The sequence below is a fragment of the Orbicella faveolata genome, unplaced genomic scaffold, assembly GCF_042242905.1.
Source record: "Orbicella faveolata isolate gen_17 unplaced genomic scaffold, um_ofav_v1 contig_12, whole genome shotgun sequence".
In the NCBI taxonomy this organism is placed as follows: Eukaryota; Metazoa; Cnidaria; class Anthozoa; order Scleractinia; family Merulinidae; genus Orbicella; species Orbicella faveolata.
This window is the reverse complement of record NW_028301539.1, coordinates 25,771,948-25,787,500: the sequence shown is the minus strand read 5'-3', so window position 1 is coordinate 25,787,500 and position 15,553 is coordinate 25,771,948. Positions and strand designations below refer to the sequence as shown.

The following is a 15,553-nucleotide window of genomic DNA, read 5'->3' as shown; positions in this document are numbered from 1 at the left end:
CAAAATGGTAACAAGGTTTCGAGTCGGATTTAAAACTCATCCTTTTTGACTCGCCAGTTGTTAGATACACCAGCTTCTTATAGAGTATGCTTGTCGGATTCCTGTTACGTCAAATAAAACTGCTTGGTAAACCTAGCATAATTTTCCATATTAAACTGAAACGCAAGTTGCCCTTTCCATACAGCTGAATAATAAGTAGGATCCCTTTGGATGATCCTCCGACAAACCCAAAGGAAGGTCGGTTTAAGGAAGGAGACTAGGAAAGTCCAATTTTGTTTGAAGATCTTGAGTGAGGCGATGGATTTTAGCCCTTGGACGGGGTGAATGAAACCCCCTTGGGTTTTCCTTCTGTTAAGGCACAGCGAAATAAATTTACATTGATCAGATAGTCCAAAGCTTGCTCTACAAAATGATACCATATCTGTTGGTTGCGACGTCATGACTTCAAATGACATGATTTGACCCGCCATCTTGGATCCGCCATCTTGGATTTTACTTTTTCTTAAAAAGTCAAGAAATAACGGAAATTAAAGGGACACTGTCACCATACCTTTACGAATCTAAACAGGGAGCCTAACTACCACCGTCTTACAGTGTCCTAAAGTTAAAGCTTTACTATTTCATTAATTTTCGATTTTGATCACTTAAGTTCAACTTTTGTTTAATAGAAAAGAATAGATAAGGGTCATGTTGAGAACAAATTCACTCGTATTAATTCATTTTTACAAGTCCCACGCACAATCCTCCCAAAGTTAGGTTGTATCAAGAACACAGAAGACTTCTGCACTCAGCAATACCCAAAATAAACATTCTCATCAAATTGTAGATGGAGTTCCCTTCCGTCATTGGCTTTGACTCTCGCGAGGTCTGAAGAATTTCGGAGTAACGTTCGATTTTGACCACTAAATGGCTATTTTAAAACAAAAATGTCTGACGAATAACTGGATCATGCTAAGAACATTTTCACTCCAACCATTGCAACTTATCTCTACAGGTCCTACAGTACAGTCCTCTCGAAATTAGTTTCCGTCCTAAAACAATAGGAGACTTCTGTGCTTAGAAATAGCTAAAATAGACCTTCTTATTTTGGAAAAGAGTTTCCTTCTTTTATAGGCGTTTATTGTCACAGACCTAAAGACTGAGTGAGTAAGTTTTAGTAGCAATGGGTGGCAGACTGTGATTTGTTTTCTGCATATTAGTATAAACTCTTTTTTTCTATAAGAATATATTTTATGAGAATATCTCGGCAAAAATTTGCGAAATTTTAAGGATATTTTAAGAATATATGAGAGGCTAAGATGTAAAAAAGAGTACTGATTTTGTATACGTTAAAAACTTGTAAATACAATACAATTATTAACTAAATAAACGATATAAAATTATTCCTTTCTTTCACAAAAGCAGAATGCTGGTACCTTTCTTCTTTAAAAGTAAGATGTGGCAGGTTCTTAGGGGGTCTTGTTGGGTCCCTCTTCGCGTTTCGCTTGGAAGTACTGGAGCATTTTAGCATTAGTTTTTCATGAACCAGGATTTTGTAATGCCGTCGTGATCGGCTCCAGCATATTTCACTTCAACCTTAACTTCATGCTTTTGTCCTCGCGGCTTTTTTATTTATTTCCTATCTTACAGATTTCAATTCGCGGTAACTAGCTTAGTTATATTTGCTGAGCTTTGTTCTTTGCTTAATTGTTATCAATTCTTTGTATTAAAATTCGGATATAGAGTGTTAATCTTTTGTCCGCCGTCTTGTCTGTTCGAGCTCAATTTTTCAGTTTCATCGTTTTACACTCAATTTTACTTTTCTGCACTGATTTGGGGTTAATTCACATATTCTTAGCCAATCATAATACAGAAATTGTTACTTTTATATTATTACGTCAAGTACATGTGGTACTTCATTTTATTTCAAGGAAAAGTACCTCATTCACCCCTTGAACCAACTCGTACTGAAGCTGTACCACTTGAACCGCTTGAACCCTAACCTTCAGGACGAGATCAAGTGCTAAATACTAAACAAACCTTTTGTAAAAGGCCTCTCTCCTGTATGTATTCAACAAACGAGAGGCCCGCTCGTTTATTTACAAGGTTTCTGTCTTGAGTGTTCTCCTTTACGTATCTGGAGAAATACACGACAAATTAAAAATATTCCTGAAAACTATATAGTAAATCCTTTATTGACCAAGCTTGTTCGATCAAATGGCTGCGTATTGGCCTCGTTCTCTTTTGGCGAGTTAATAGAGCTCGACTCCGTCTCGCTCCATAAACACGCGAAAAACGAACTTGGCCAATATCCAGCCATCTTGACCTCACACCCATGGTCAATAACCCATATTTCTCGTCACAAAAGCCGCCGCGCAAATCTAAGCATTCATTTTTTGCTTCTCAGATCGCAGTCCTGAAAGTAAAATTGGCAGCCAAACATGAAGGGAAAAAAAATACTTAACGCCAATCTTTTGTGCTTTTTTTCTGAACAAGCAATACCCTGAATTTTAATTGGTGGGATTTCCATCCTAGGCCTATTGGTTTACATCGCCAGGTCCGGATCTTTCAGGAAATCAATTAGAGCATAATGGCAACGAGAAAAGAAAACGTTCTTTGTTTTTTAGCTTCGATCACGTTTTTCTTGTGAATAAAATAATTCAAATTGTATGAATTACTATCGCAACACCTGGGCCTTCCAAATAACCCGAACCTTTTGAAAGGATCAATTCATGGTGAAAATCATTCGGTGCTGCAAACTAAAGCATAGTGTATCCTCATTTGCATTTTATTTGAACCGAATTTTCCGGTTGATTGGGAATCATCCCTTGTTAATTTTAAGTACATGAAATGCGAGTTGTCTTTATCGTCAAGTTTGAAAAAACATTTGTCAGCTTCGTAACTGTTTCTCTTTCTCTCAGAAGACAACATTATGGTTATTTGCATGCACTGTGGGAGAAGCCAATAAACCAACAATCTGATTGGTACTTAGTATGATAATTGATTTTACTTCCTGGACATGAATGAAGTCATCCTCAATTGTTAAATGTACTGTAATAGTACAGAATATAACAGGTAATAGCTTTAGATAAAACTTTAATTTAGCACTGAGTGTCAGGGTGGAAGAATGCCTAACTCGACAAATGCGAATGTTTCTACCATGATGGAGGAAAGTTATTCTTTCACACCAGTACCAAGAAGTCTCGCTATCGCAGTCCTCGTGATGTTGTCGATCTTGATTTTGACGGGAGCTTCTGGAAACGCTTTCGTGTGTAATCTGCTTCGAAGACACCGTGACCTTCGCAAAGTACCTCACTACCTGCTCGCCAGCCTTTCTTTGACTGGTATTCTAATATCGCTCTTCGGTATGCCGTCCCTGTTAACAGGAACGGTCGTCAGTTACCTTCAGGCTGGCCATTTATCATTCGCTGAGATATTGTGTAAAATTGGTCTTCCTCTTTCTGTCGGTTGCATAGCGCTAAATGCGTTAACTATAACTCTTATGACAATAGATCGCCACGATTGCGTTGTTCGTCCATTCGGTCGTCGGCTATCAACGGAAAACGTTAAGAAAATTCTGCCACTTACTTGGCTTGTGGCCTTCATAATTACTGCTGTACTCCTCGAAACTTTTAAGAAAAGAGACCTCTGTTTGCTATACATGGTTTCCTTATAACCAGCCTAAGTCTTTTCGAACCAAACAAGGTAATTTTATCCTAATTTACTTAACGGCAATTACACAGCTAGATACGCAAGCGATCGTGCTAGTGATAATTACTTTCTTTCGTGTCATTAAGAGCTTACGCGCGCCAACTATTCTACAGTCGGCAAATTCATCCTTTCATCAACGCCAGGAGAAAAAACTTACATATCTGACGTTTAAAATCTGTGGAACTTACATTTTATCCAGGTTTCCATTGATCATTTGCAGCATTGTTGCACGCCGCGAAGAATTTCAAGGGAAGGCGCTCAACACCGCCATGCTTCTGACAGCCACGACGATGTATTCTCCTTTCGTGTTAAATCCAATTCTTCATTTCAGAATGCTCAGAGCCAGGCAGCCAAACCTTGTTGGCCATTTTGTAAGACCAGCCGCTCAGGCACGACCGACGGTAGAGAATATCCGAGCAGACGGGGTAGCCAGCCTGAACAAAAGAAATGTTACTATTTCAGCCACCTGAGGGACCGTTCATTTTTTATGAGGGAGGGGGGGGGGGGAGCTGGTGGGATTTGGGAAGCACCATTTAAAAATCGCATGACCCCCCCTCAGCTTACCAATTTTTTCACATGGCCCCCTCCCTTATAGCGGTCATTTTTTGGGATGACCCCCCCCCAAAAAAAAATTGAACAAACAATATTTAGATTTTAACTTTTTTAATATTTCTCTATTATCCCCCTACTTCACGTTATTGTGCTCACTATGAAGACAATATTTACAATCCCTATACTACAGAGAGCTGTTGTTTAAAAAACAAATCAAAAGAAAGAGAAGTCAATTTCGGATCTCCTAGTTATGGCTCGCCTTGAGCGTATGGCATTTGGCCTCTCATTGGCATCCTCCTCATCTGAATTGATGAATGCAAGAATGACGTCACTTGAGTCATCTTCTCCCCCAGAGTCAATGGCATCACTGTCATACTCATCGTTATCACTTTCATCCGTTTCACTGCTGTCAGCACTTGCCCTGTTGTCATTTTGTGTCAATGTCCTGGCAATCTTTTTAAGTGCGAATGGCTGTTCAGAAAGGGCGAGTGAGTTTTCCATGCCAAGGACTAGTTGAAGCCCAGTGATGGAAGAAAACTGAACTTCTCCATCAAAGAGCACAGAGCAATGGTGGAAAAGTTGAATGTCATATTGAAAGATGTAAAGGAACGCGATTCCACACCCTTTCAGTCCAGTGGGCTTGCTTTAAAGCAGGGCGAAGAATTTGCCCACAGTTTTAATGTAAAACAGATCAAATGTATAGATGCTAAGTTGACGAAGGTCACGCAGGACATGGAAGCACTAGAAAATAAGAAGAGCAATTATAACAGCATATTCAAGGGCATACTCAAACAGCGCATCAACAAAAGGAGAAGGAAAAAAGAAAACCGCAGAAAGTCAAATGAAAGAAAGAGGAAGCGGACTGAAAACAACGTCCAACGAGTTTATGGAATCTGTGTTGGAAACCCGCTAGGAAATGATCTTCCACAATGCCTTGTGTACGGCCGTCCTGGAGGAGTGTATTAAAGTTGAGGATGTTGCCACGTCGTTATTTAGAAGAGATGGGCCATACATCGCACAGCTCGTGGAAGGGAATTATTTCACCAATGCTGCAAGAAGCAGAATCACCACCAACCTTGAGCAGGAAGTCAGGGATTATGTTTACACCAGGAGCCATAATCGGGGACGGAGATCGTAAGTCTCGGGATTCGTGCGCACCTATGATATGGGACAATTTTTCTATTTTTAGAACAAATTGCGCCACCCTGACGTCATATATCCGCGCGGATTCACGCACATGTCGTTGGCTCTCGCGTGGATGTTGTCACGTTGCGTGATCAAATGGTGAGAGTTGAGAGATTCTCTTGCGTATTTTTCACGGCGATGACAGGGAATAAGGCAGGGAATACGAACCAGGGCGCTTATATGTAGTTTTATGCTCTGAGCTAACAGAAAAGGTGGGTTTTTCAGGGTCGAAAACAAGACTTCAATCTCGCGCTGAGGATGAATAATAAGATCTGCTCCCGCTAGTTGTAAGCTTACGCGTATGTTTTTGCGTTTGTTCTGACTTAAGAATATAGCAAGAAAACTCTCTACTCTGGTATCGAGTTAATTTGTGAGTTTCTCAGACAATGGTTAATCATAACCAAAACCTGTTTTGACGGTTTCTTATTGTTTCTGCTTGTTTGGTGAGTTTGCAAAAGATTTTGCCGGAAAGGAAAGTCTGACGCGTACAATTGTATCATTTGCATAGTACAGCTCGTGCACTTTCAAGTCCGAGTCGGTGTTTTCAACTGTCAACAAATCTTGACAAAAATTTCTTTCGTTATATTTTGTGCTGAGATGCTGCAACAAATTTCACGAATGCAAAAAAGGCTATTAACATGATGTGTGTTTCTTCAAAATAAACATAGTGAAGTTTTACATGGCAAAAATGAAAATAGACAAGGAGTTTTGATAACTCGATCAACAAAATCGAAATCGTTATTCGAAGTTGATTAAAGAAAGCGTCATCGTAACTTTGCTGATTGTTTCTGCTTTATTCGCATAGTTTCAGCTTAGCGTTTAATATGTTCTCAAACATTTATCAATCTTAACCATATTTAAAAACTATAGAGCTATTGTTTGAGTTCGATGTACGCTTTCACACGAAAGTGCGGCGGAATTACAATTTGTCATGTTTACTGACTGTGCAAAACACGCATCGGCGGGCACTCTCATTCATCGACAACAGAGAATTTACTGGACTTTTACACGAATAAAACTGAGCAGTATCTACGGACGTAAAGTTATTGGGCCTTGATGAAACATCAAGCGTTGCTTACAATTCAAGCGAAACTCAAACTAGCAATTATTTTGTTTAGTTTTCGGTCGCGATAGACTGGCAAATTCCTCGCAAGCGTGTGGCAAGAGGAGCTAGGAAACTATGAAGTCCTGAAGCTCTGCTATATCTTAATATATCCAGCTAGTTTTTTGCTGTGTAATGGAAAAGCTGTTAATCTTCAACATATGTGAAATTTAAAGTGGAGTAATGTACAGCTCATGCAAAAGAAGCATCTGTCGGAGCACAACTTGGTCAGCGATATATATAAGCTTACAGCGGAACATACCTAAATTCGACACTGTCTTACTTCACTCAAACTGGAGCAGCTTACGACGAAAATACCTAAGCAAAATTCCAACAGACGTAAACGCGTTGAGTTATGGGCCAAAAACATGAAAAATTTCGGGAATTTCGGACGCCATTTCCCCCGCGCGACATCCGCAAAAATCCTCGCAGCGTGTACGCGCGTGTACCGCAGGTGATGGCGCAATTTGTTCTAAAAATAGAATTATTGTCCCATATCATGGGGACAGCCCCAATACTAGAAATGGCGCGCGCTTACGGTCTCCGTCCCCGATTATGGCTCCTGGTTTACACCTTCATGTACCCTGAAGAGTACACTCTGACGGAAAGCATTGCTGCTTCTTGCAGCATTGGTGAAAGAGACTCCCATAGCGGCACAAGCGGCAACGAAGGACTCGACGACGGCGAAGATGAAGATGAGTGCCAGTGAAAGTTGCATTCGAAAATAACAGTGTTAAATACTTCTTTTCAGTAGCTACAAATGCTTTTTGTCGCCAAACGTTTTTCTAAAGCAGAAGGAAAGTTTGTAATAAATTTGTATCCTGCCTTCTATGTTTATTCTATAGCAATTTTTTTGATATTCAAACATCATGCCATTTTAAAGTTTTACTAAAATATTTCATTTTGTTGGGATCGAAAGCCATTTTTTTCGCATGCCCTCCCCCCCAAATCCCACCAGCGCCCCCTACCTTATAAGAAATGAACGTTCCCTGAGGTTATTGGAAGGAGAACTTGTTTCTCCCGAACACACGATACACGAAGAGTCACAGTAGAGAAATGGACAGACCAACCTCGTCTTAAATTAACGATATTCCCCCCGAGAAAGGAAACATTTTGATGATTCGCGATTATGAATCGACTACGTACCCGGCGCTAGTCTTTTGCTTTTCTACTATCATTGAATCGAAAATTTGTTATCTTAATCATTCAATAAATCAAGTCAAGAATCAGGGATATGATAGATTATTATAAACAACTTCACCGAAATTAAGGTTTATGCAGTTTTCGGGTAATTTTTTCAACCGAAATTTTTAAAGTTTCAAATACGTTAACAGTCGATCAATACAAGTAGGTAAGAGAGGGCCACTGAAATCGACGATCTGGAGAAACAGCTTTTATTTTCATATCGGCGTATCCTTGAGGCTGTAGACGATTTGAGGCGCTGATAAATAAGCTCGCGACCTCACAAATGTGGCCTCTCTGTCGTTTTGTTTATAAGGGTGCCAACGAGAAATGAACATTGATGGAAACTGCCTTAATTTAGGAGTGGGCGACCCAAAATCGTGAAAATGGGGCATTTTAATATCTGTTATTATTGCCAACTTGCGCAGGTTGTTCTTGTAATGGGCAAATATCAGTCGAATTTATTTGTTTTTAAAAATTCTTTTGTGGGGAGGCTTTTTTTCATTTCCTTTTCTCTTCTTTTATTTGTCAAGTTTATGGATAGAGACGTGTGCGAGTGTCAAGAACCTGCAAGAGCAATAACGAGACAAAAAATGTTCCCTGAAACTTAGCAAACACTAAGCTACCTCAACAAAACATTTCCTACTGATGTATGTAATAGCGCTTTTAAAAATCTTTTCTCAAAAGGGCCTCCACAACAAAATTAATAATTCATTTTCGTCATTGTCGCGCAGAGTGAAAATTGGCCGACAAACATGGTGGAAAACAAACTTTTACCTGATGACAAACGTGTGTGCAAACTTTTCAATAAGCAATTTCCGAAAGCATAAACTGCATTTTGCCGGGAAGCAATTATAAACAATTGAACTGAGATGAGAAAAAGGCCTTTCTTGATTGTGTTTTTCTTTTGAATAGAATGATTGAAATGATCGATCACTATTCAAGTAATAGCAATTGGCCTTGAGTTGAGTGCCCGTAGGGTCCCTACTGTTCAGGAAATCAATTAAAAACTAATTCTAATGAGATAAGAAAACGGTGTTTCTTCGAGCCACCCACCCCCCCCCCCCCCTTTTTTTTCAAAAGATCAGTTATTACCGCAGTTAATGCACCTGGGCCTTCCGGATAACGCAAACTTTTGAAAAGATCAATTCGTTTTGAAAATCTTCCTGTTGCGATTGGGCAAGCTAAAACACAATGCAAATTCATTTTATTTTATTTGCATTGAATTTTCCGGTACATGGAAGACGGTCCTTGAGAAGAGGAATACGTTTTTCTGATTGTGAATAAAATGATTCAAATGATCGATACTTTTCAAGTAATAGCACCTTGGCCTGAGTTGAGGCTGAGTTGACGTGGTTTTCAAATGTTTCAATAAATTTGAAATTTAGGGATTACGTTGAATATTAATTGATCTCATTGAGGGCCAAGTTTAAAAAAATCATCGAGTGTGTGTGTTCTTTTGTTTTTACATTCCCGTCCAAGTACACAATTCGAGGGTCAATCTTTGATAAAAAAAAAAAAGGTAAATAACACTCCACATCACTTAATATTCAAGCCAATATTTCAGAAAATAAAACAAAGGGTTTTCTCTGGGATCTTTACTAGAGGTAATAAGATGTTGTAAGATTCATTTAGTATCAAAATACCATTAACTGAAGTCTTGTAGCGATAGTTTACAATAACATTTAAAAACAGCTTTGTTTTTGTTGTATTTTGACACCTTGAAACTTCAGTCGCAATTTTCTTGAAAACGCTCTGAGAATTTTACCTTTTAAAATTGTGCCATCGTCTAGACAACTATGTCAGATCGTAGATCCGACCTCTCATTTCCAAAATTACCCCTTAATGGTAAGCTATTAGGTCTCGTGAAAAATGGCATATGACGTCCTAATGTCTCCGTGGTAACTTAGATCTTGGTAAACGCGGTATGTTCATTTGAAACTGAGTTTTATCTTTCTCTAGCACGCCGGTAACGGTCGACTTTCTGTTGGATTGATAATGGTGATGCTCTAGTCGATCAAAGGAGAAAAGTATCGTTACTCAAAACTCCGTTCGAGCCACCTTAACTGACGTGAGAAGTTTTATGTTAGCCTGAGTAGGATCCTCTACACGTGAGGCGCTGTGAGATAAGCACAGGACCGTAGGGCGTTTTCACTGTCACACAATAAAAAATAAAATCAAAAACCATTCAGTGGATAAATTCAAGAAATTGTGATATTATAGAAGATAAATAAAGAAGACATTTCGTCAAGTTTAAGGTGTGTGCGCTGTCGCAAAGTTGAGATATTCGTCGAACTGTTCTGCGCAAATTTACAAAGCCTAATATGGAGCCGCCATGTTGGTGTTCCTCTGTGGGACACCAATATGGCTGCCGGAAAATAGTGTTAACATTTGGAACTTAGGACACTGATTAATATAACTGCACTGAACACACAAACATTTAAATAAGCACTTTTCCAAATACTTCAATGTCTTAAATGGCTAAAAATCACGAGGTAAATACATGGTTTTCAACAAACGCGATCACAGCTTTTTGTCACGCACCGCCATAACTCTAAAAACATCAGATCGAGGTTGGTCTTGATGCGGACGTCTCGGAAAACAGACTTTCGTTCGAGAGTCCATCTATAAATAACTTGACCAGGAGTCTCCCTCATTTTCTCTTGAGCCCATATAAGGGGGTACCCCCCCCGGGATATTTCCCTCTATTAAAGATTCTATGACGTGAACAGAATAGCAACGTAATATGAACAAGTTGAATCTCTTAGGAATACACCACTGCTTTCGGAAACCGAAACATTCCGTACAGAGCTATAAATAAAATTCAATTCATAACAAAATAGATAATAATTCGTTTTTGTTATTGCGCTCAGTGGTTTTGAGCAGCGAGCTCGTCGATTTCGGCTATTTTACATCACTTAACCTAGGATGCTTTTCTCAGTTCGCGTTCTGCATCGATATAAACTTGGCATTTATCATAATGGCGAGTGCTGGAAAATCGAAAATATCATCGCACTCAAGATAGTACGTATACCGGGCAATTAACTCGTTACTTAACTAAAGATATCATAACATAAAGTTTTGGTCACCTACTTAGGATACAAATGTTGTCACCGAGTTACTAGATTGTTTTCCAGTTTCAGTTATAAGACTATTTTTTATTAACGTTGCAATTATTATTATTAGGTTATTTTCCTACATTTGTTTGATTTCTTTAATTTACACATCTCATTTTGGTATGTGTTAGTTATATCATTACCACACATTTCTCTTAGCTAAATTAATCCACTCCCTGGCCTTATTAGGTTTAGAGCCTGATTATTCTATTATTATACATTGAACTCACTATCTCTTTTCTGATTGGCCAAAAGCGTACAGTGAATTTTCGAAATCAACGCCTGTGGCGTCATCTAGCTGCAGATTATACAATAATCACGTCAAGGACACTCAAGGTCACGGGTTATCATGTCATGTATGACCGCGGAGCATGATTTCTAAGGGTAATCATGTCAAGTTCGCACGCTTTCTGTTGCGTGCCGTCAGTGAAGAAGCAAACACATGACTTCCTTTTCTTCTTCTCGTTCAATGTATAATAAACCAGTTATTAGATTCGGTTTTTGTGATATCCAGAATAATCAAGGTCTCGGTGAGGGTTATCAGCCTCATCCTTCGGCTTCAACTAATAACCCCTACCTCGGCCTTGATTATTCTAGACATCATCTAAACCTCATCCAATAATTGTTTACAATCTGTAATAAATTGGCAACTACTTGGTCAGCAAATTCAACTGACTTAGCTGGTTAATCTAAACAACAATACTTGCAAGTTCTCAAGTCAATTAAGAACTGGTTTTGTCCAGATATTTAATGCTCAATAACCTTATGTTGTTACTTCCCATTATTTCCTTGTCACGGAGAGGTAAATCTGCAACACGTCTTTCTCGCTGTGGTCGATTCCGAAAAAGTGCAAGTACAGCTGATCTGTATTCTGGCTTGCGGATAGCGTATAATATAGGATTTACGAGGTGGTTGGCGTAATAAAAAGCCAACATTACATTAAATAAATGAAAATACTCTGAAAAGGACAAGTCCTTCTTTACTTGACTGCTAAAAACCGAACGTAATATAATAAATGGCAGGTATAGAAGTAGAGATACAACAGTCACAATCAACAATGTCATGGTCAGTTTTCTTTCTCTACTGGCTGCACCATGGCGTTGAGGCTGCGCTCCCCAACGGACTTTAATAACAATGGACACGTAAGAAACAAAAATAATCAAAAGGCACAACCCAATAAATGAAATCAATAAGAAATAACGCGTGGAATGTTCTCCATATTGAACAAGAAGGGTATGGCCAATTACCACGAAGCTGGTTGTAACCCAAACAACGGCAATTATTATTCCGTACACCGATTTCTTCAGCAAGCGATGCATGAACGGGCGATATGTCGCGTACATCCGTTCTAAAGCAATAATGGTGATGTTTGATAAAGAACTAATAGGGAAAAACTGGGAGGATATATCTGGTATATCATTTGCCCAACCTTCATTTAAATGCGAGTTCCACACATCACAAAATTTTCCAACCGAATAAAACAGACCATACATAACAAATCCTCCAGCCAACATATCTATGACCGCCAAATTTATCAACAGGTGCGTGCTTCGCGTGCGGAAATCAGGGTTTTTTATAAAAACAATTATCGTACAGAGGTTGATTGTTACTATAGCAATAGACTCAACTAAGCCTACAGTCATCCAGGGTATGCACTCAGATAAAGATAACTTCTCAAAAAACGTCTTAAAGCTATCTTCAGACATCTTGAAGCTCTATTCTCTTTTTGTATGGCTGTTCGAAGTAATTACCCGTCTGTCTGTGGAGAGAAGCGAATTATTGTTTTAAAGATCTTCTACTACCTGTATAAGACAGGCAACTGACAGGAATTGAACTTAGCTCACATCAACGTGTAGATTATATTACTTATCATTTTATTATTTGCGGATTATGTTGGTTATACAGCCCGACACCATCAACGCATTGCCGAACACGAGTATTCGGCTATCGGTAAACACCTTTTAGAAGTGCACGGTGACAAAAATCTTCTTAATAATGAGGGCCAATTTCGTGTTCTCAAGAAGTGCCAGGGGAAATTTGACTGCCTCGTTTACGAAATGCTATTCATCAAAGAACTGAGGCCTAACCTTAACACTCAGAGTGACTCCTTCAGTGCTAAACTCTTTGTTCACCTTATAGCATATTTCTATGTTACCTTTCTTTTTAATGAACCATTGTTTTTCTCGTGTTTATAAAATATTCATACTGGTTTTTTTTTACTTGATAATAACGTCCGACAACGTCCGACAACGTTTTTAAGAAAAGTTTTTTCGCAGTTTTTTATAGCTAAACTGCTTTGAAAAAGTCGCTTCTTTTTAATAATAATAATCATAATAATTTATTAATCTATATTGCGCGGTCGTGAACATGGAAATTACATGTTTAAACGCCTGTAGAAACGCAGGGATTTTATCAATCGAGATAATTTTTTCGCTGTAGTAATCAGGGAAACTACTAAATTTTATTAAATGAAAAAAATTTGGGGGGGTTACTGGCGCTTTAACATTCAATGATCAAAAGCGCATTACAATATTAAAATATGCTAAATATATGTCCATAAACTAAATTTAACAATAACAAAGTAATTCAAACGCTAAAGGCTAAGAGCTAACTTAAAAATAAATGTTTTAAGACAAGATTTAAAAGTTAAAATACAATCAATATTGGGCAGGCTTGCCTAGGAGCGCGTTCCACAGTGTAGACGCAGCTACACTAAAAGATCTATCACCAAAAGATTTTTTTCATTTTCCCGGCTGGATGTAATAGAATAGTGCCTGAATTAGAGTGCAGTGAATAGACAATCATTTGTCTAGCTTCGATTCGTCCTCCTTATTCGCACAGATCTCTAAACTCATTTATTTTCGCGGCATTTGCGCGGCATTTTTCTGGCTCCACAATATTAAGCAAATAAGTAAATTTTTAGCTAGAGATAAATTAGAAATGGTTCTGCATGCTTTCGTCACAAGCAGAATTGACTATTGCAATGGACTTCTTTATGGACTTTCAGATTGTGAAATAACTAAACTGCAGGGAGTACAGAACGCAGCAGCTAGCTTACTAACTTCCAGCCGCAAATATGACCATATTACGCTTGTTTCGCAAAAATTACACTGGTTGCCTTTTAGGTATAGAATACATTTTAAAATTTCACGGAAAACCGTCGATTCTACATATCCTTTTAATCGATTTAAAGAGGAGGGATTCTCTCGAAAAACGAGTGCAAGTTTTCGCCTTCTAAAGATTTATAAACATATCACACCTTCTCAGAGAGATATGTCAATTCAAAATGCCGCCAGCCAATGGAATAACATGTACAGAACCCCTACCGTTCACAGTATGGAAAGTTGAGCTTCGCAGTTAAGCAATCGCGTTTCACGGTCACGTTTTAGGCCGGTGGTCAACAATATAGGGCAAAACGGGGAAAAGCGATGCGCAACAAAACAAAAAGAAACCGAGGAGCAATTGCTGAAGCGTGATTACAAGAAGGCACTCTTGACGGACATGAAATCTCAAATTGAAAGTATTTGATATAGGATCTCTGCATCAAGCCATATGCCGCCGGCGAAAAGGTCGCTGAGGAGTCCATGCCTTGAAGGTTTATTAAACCTCTTTTTCCCAATAACTCGAGCTCGTTTTAATCTTTTACTTTCATTTTTTGGAAAATGCAACTTGAATAATGAACTTTAATTTGGTTGGAAAAAAGAAAACTTGGAAAAAGTAGCCCCGCGAAGGTTTGGAGTAACCTTAAGTATTTAATATTTGGTCTACTCGTCGGCTGCAAGACAAACACATTTGTAGCTCTATTTTCTCTAGTGCTGTAAACTGTTCGGTTATAGTAACATTTTTTTAAAAAAATTTTTCCCCAGTTTTAAGATCCCCCGAATATCGGCTCGTTGCCTCTCAGCGATCGCAATTAAATACAGGTTTTCTATAAAACCAGCTAACGTCAGGAATTCTTTAAAACGTATCATTTGATAGCTATCGGATCTTCTCCGCCAGGAGCTCCGATAGTTAAGCAGTTTTTTTTTATTTTAATCTAACAGTTTAATACATATTTGACTTACCTTAACTGAGCAAAAAGATGTTGATGCTTCCTATCCTTGTCGATGTAGCATCGACAAGGTTGTTGTTCTCGGCAAGCTTTCCAGTGTTCCTTAAATAAATGCAAATAAACCAGCTGGAAACACTCGATTAAAGGAGAAAAGAAAAAGACATTTCATATAAAATAAACAGGTCGACTATGGGGCGACTATATTACTTGGCCATTATTTTGCTAAATTTTATGTTATTTATAAATCACAAGCGATGTGACATTGCGATTTATATATTTATAAACCGCAAGCAACCAACGTACCTTTCCCATTTATAAATCACAACCAACGTAAATGTGTGATACGTAAATCCCAAGCTGCGTAAACTGTGCAAATCCGCTGCGATATATCAATCGCAAATATCCGCGATATGTTAATATTTGCGCTTAGTGCCTGGGGATGCAAAGGGTCGTGGCACCAGGGTCCCCCATAGCGAGTTGGTGGCCCGAAAGAGGGTTTAGGTGCTTGGACGGTTGCCACCGAAATTGCTACCGCAGTGAGGCCCTTTGCACCGAGTCACACCGACGAAAACCGGTGGAGTAAGAGGTAAGGAAAGGAACGGGTAAAAAAAGAGGAGGGGGAGGGAGGGGCGAAAATGAGCAGGTTAAACCCGGTGGACGGCAGCTACGCGTACA

General features: G+C 38.8%; 1 protein-coding gene and 1 pseudogene across 1 annotated transcript; one reads left to right on the top strand and one right to left on the bottom strand.

Annotated features, from left to right (window-relative positions):
* The first annotated feature begins 3,085 nt into the window (after positions 1 to 3,085).
* LOC149117343 (neuropeptide Y receptor type 2-like) lies at positions 3,086 to 5,069 on the top strand (annotated as a pseudogene).
* Positions 5,070 to 10,848: 5,779 nt separating this feature from the next.
* LOC149117342 (uncharacterized) lies at positions 10,849 to 15,164 on the bottom strand. Its single transcript, XM_089279392.1, has 2 exons — positions 14,892 to 15,164; positions 10,849 to 12,586 (listed from the first exon to the last, which is right to left on the bottom strand). Exon 2 carries the CDS (start codon positions 12,531 to 12,533, stop codon positions 11,550 to 11,552), a length of 984 nt encoding a protein of 327 aa, XP_089135518.1. The 5' UTR covers positions 12,534 to 12,586; positions 14,892 to 15,164; the 3' UTR covers positions 10,849 to 11,549.
* Positions 15,165 to 15,553: the final 389 nt, after the last annotated feature.

Coding starts and splice junctions, on each gene's coding strand:
- LOC149117342 (XM_089279392.1), bottom strand. CDS start 12,533: ATGTCTGAAGATAGCTTTAAGACGTTTTTTGAGAAGTTATCTTTATCT.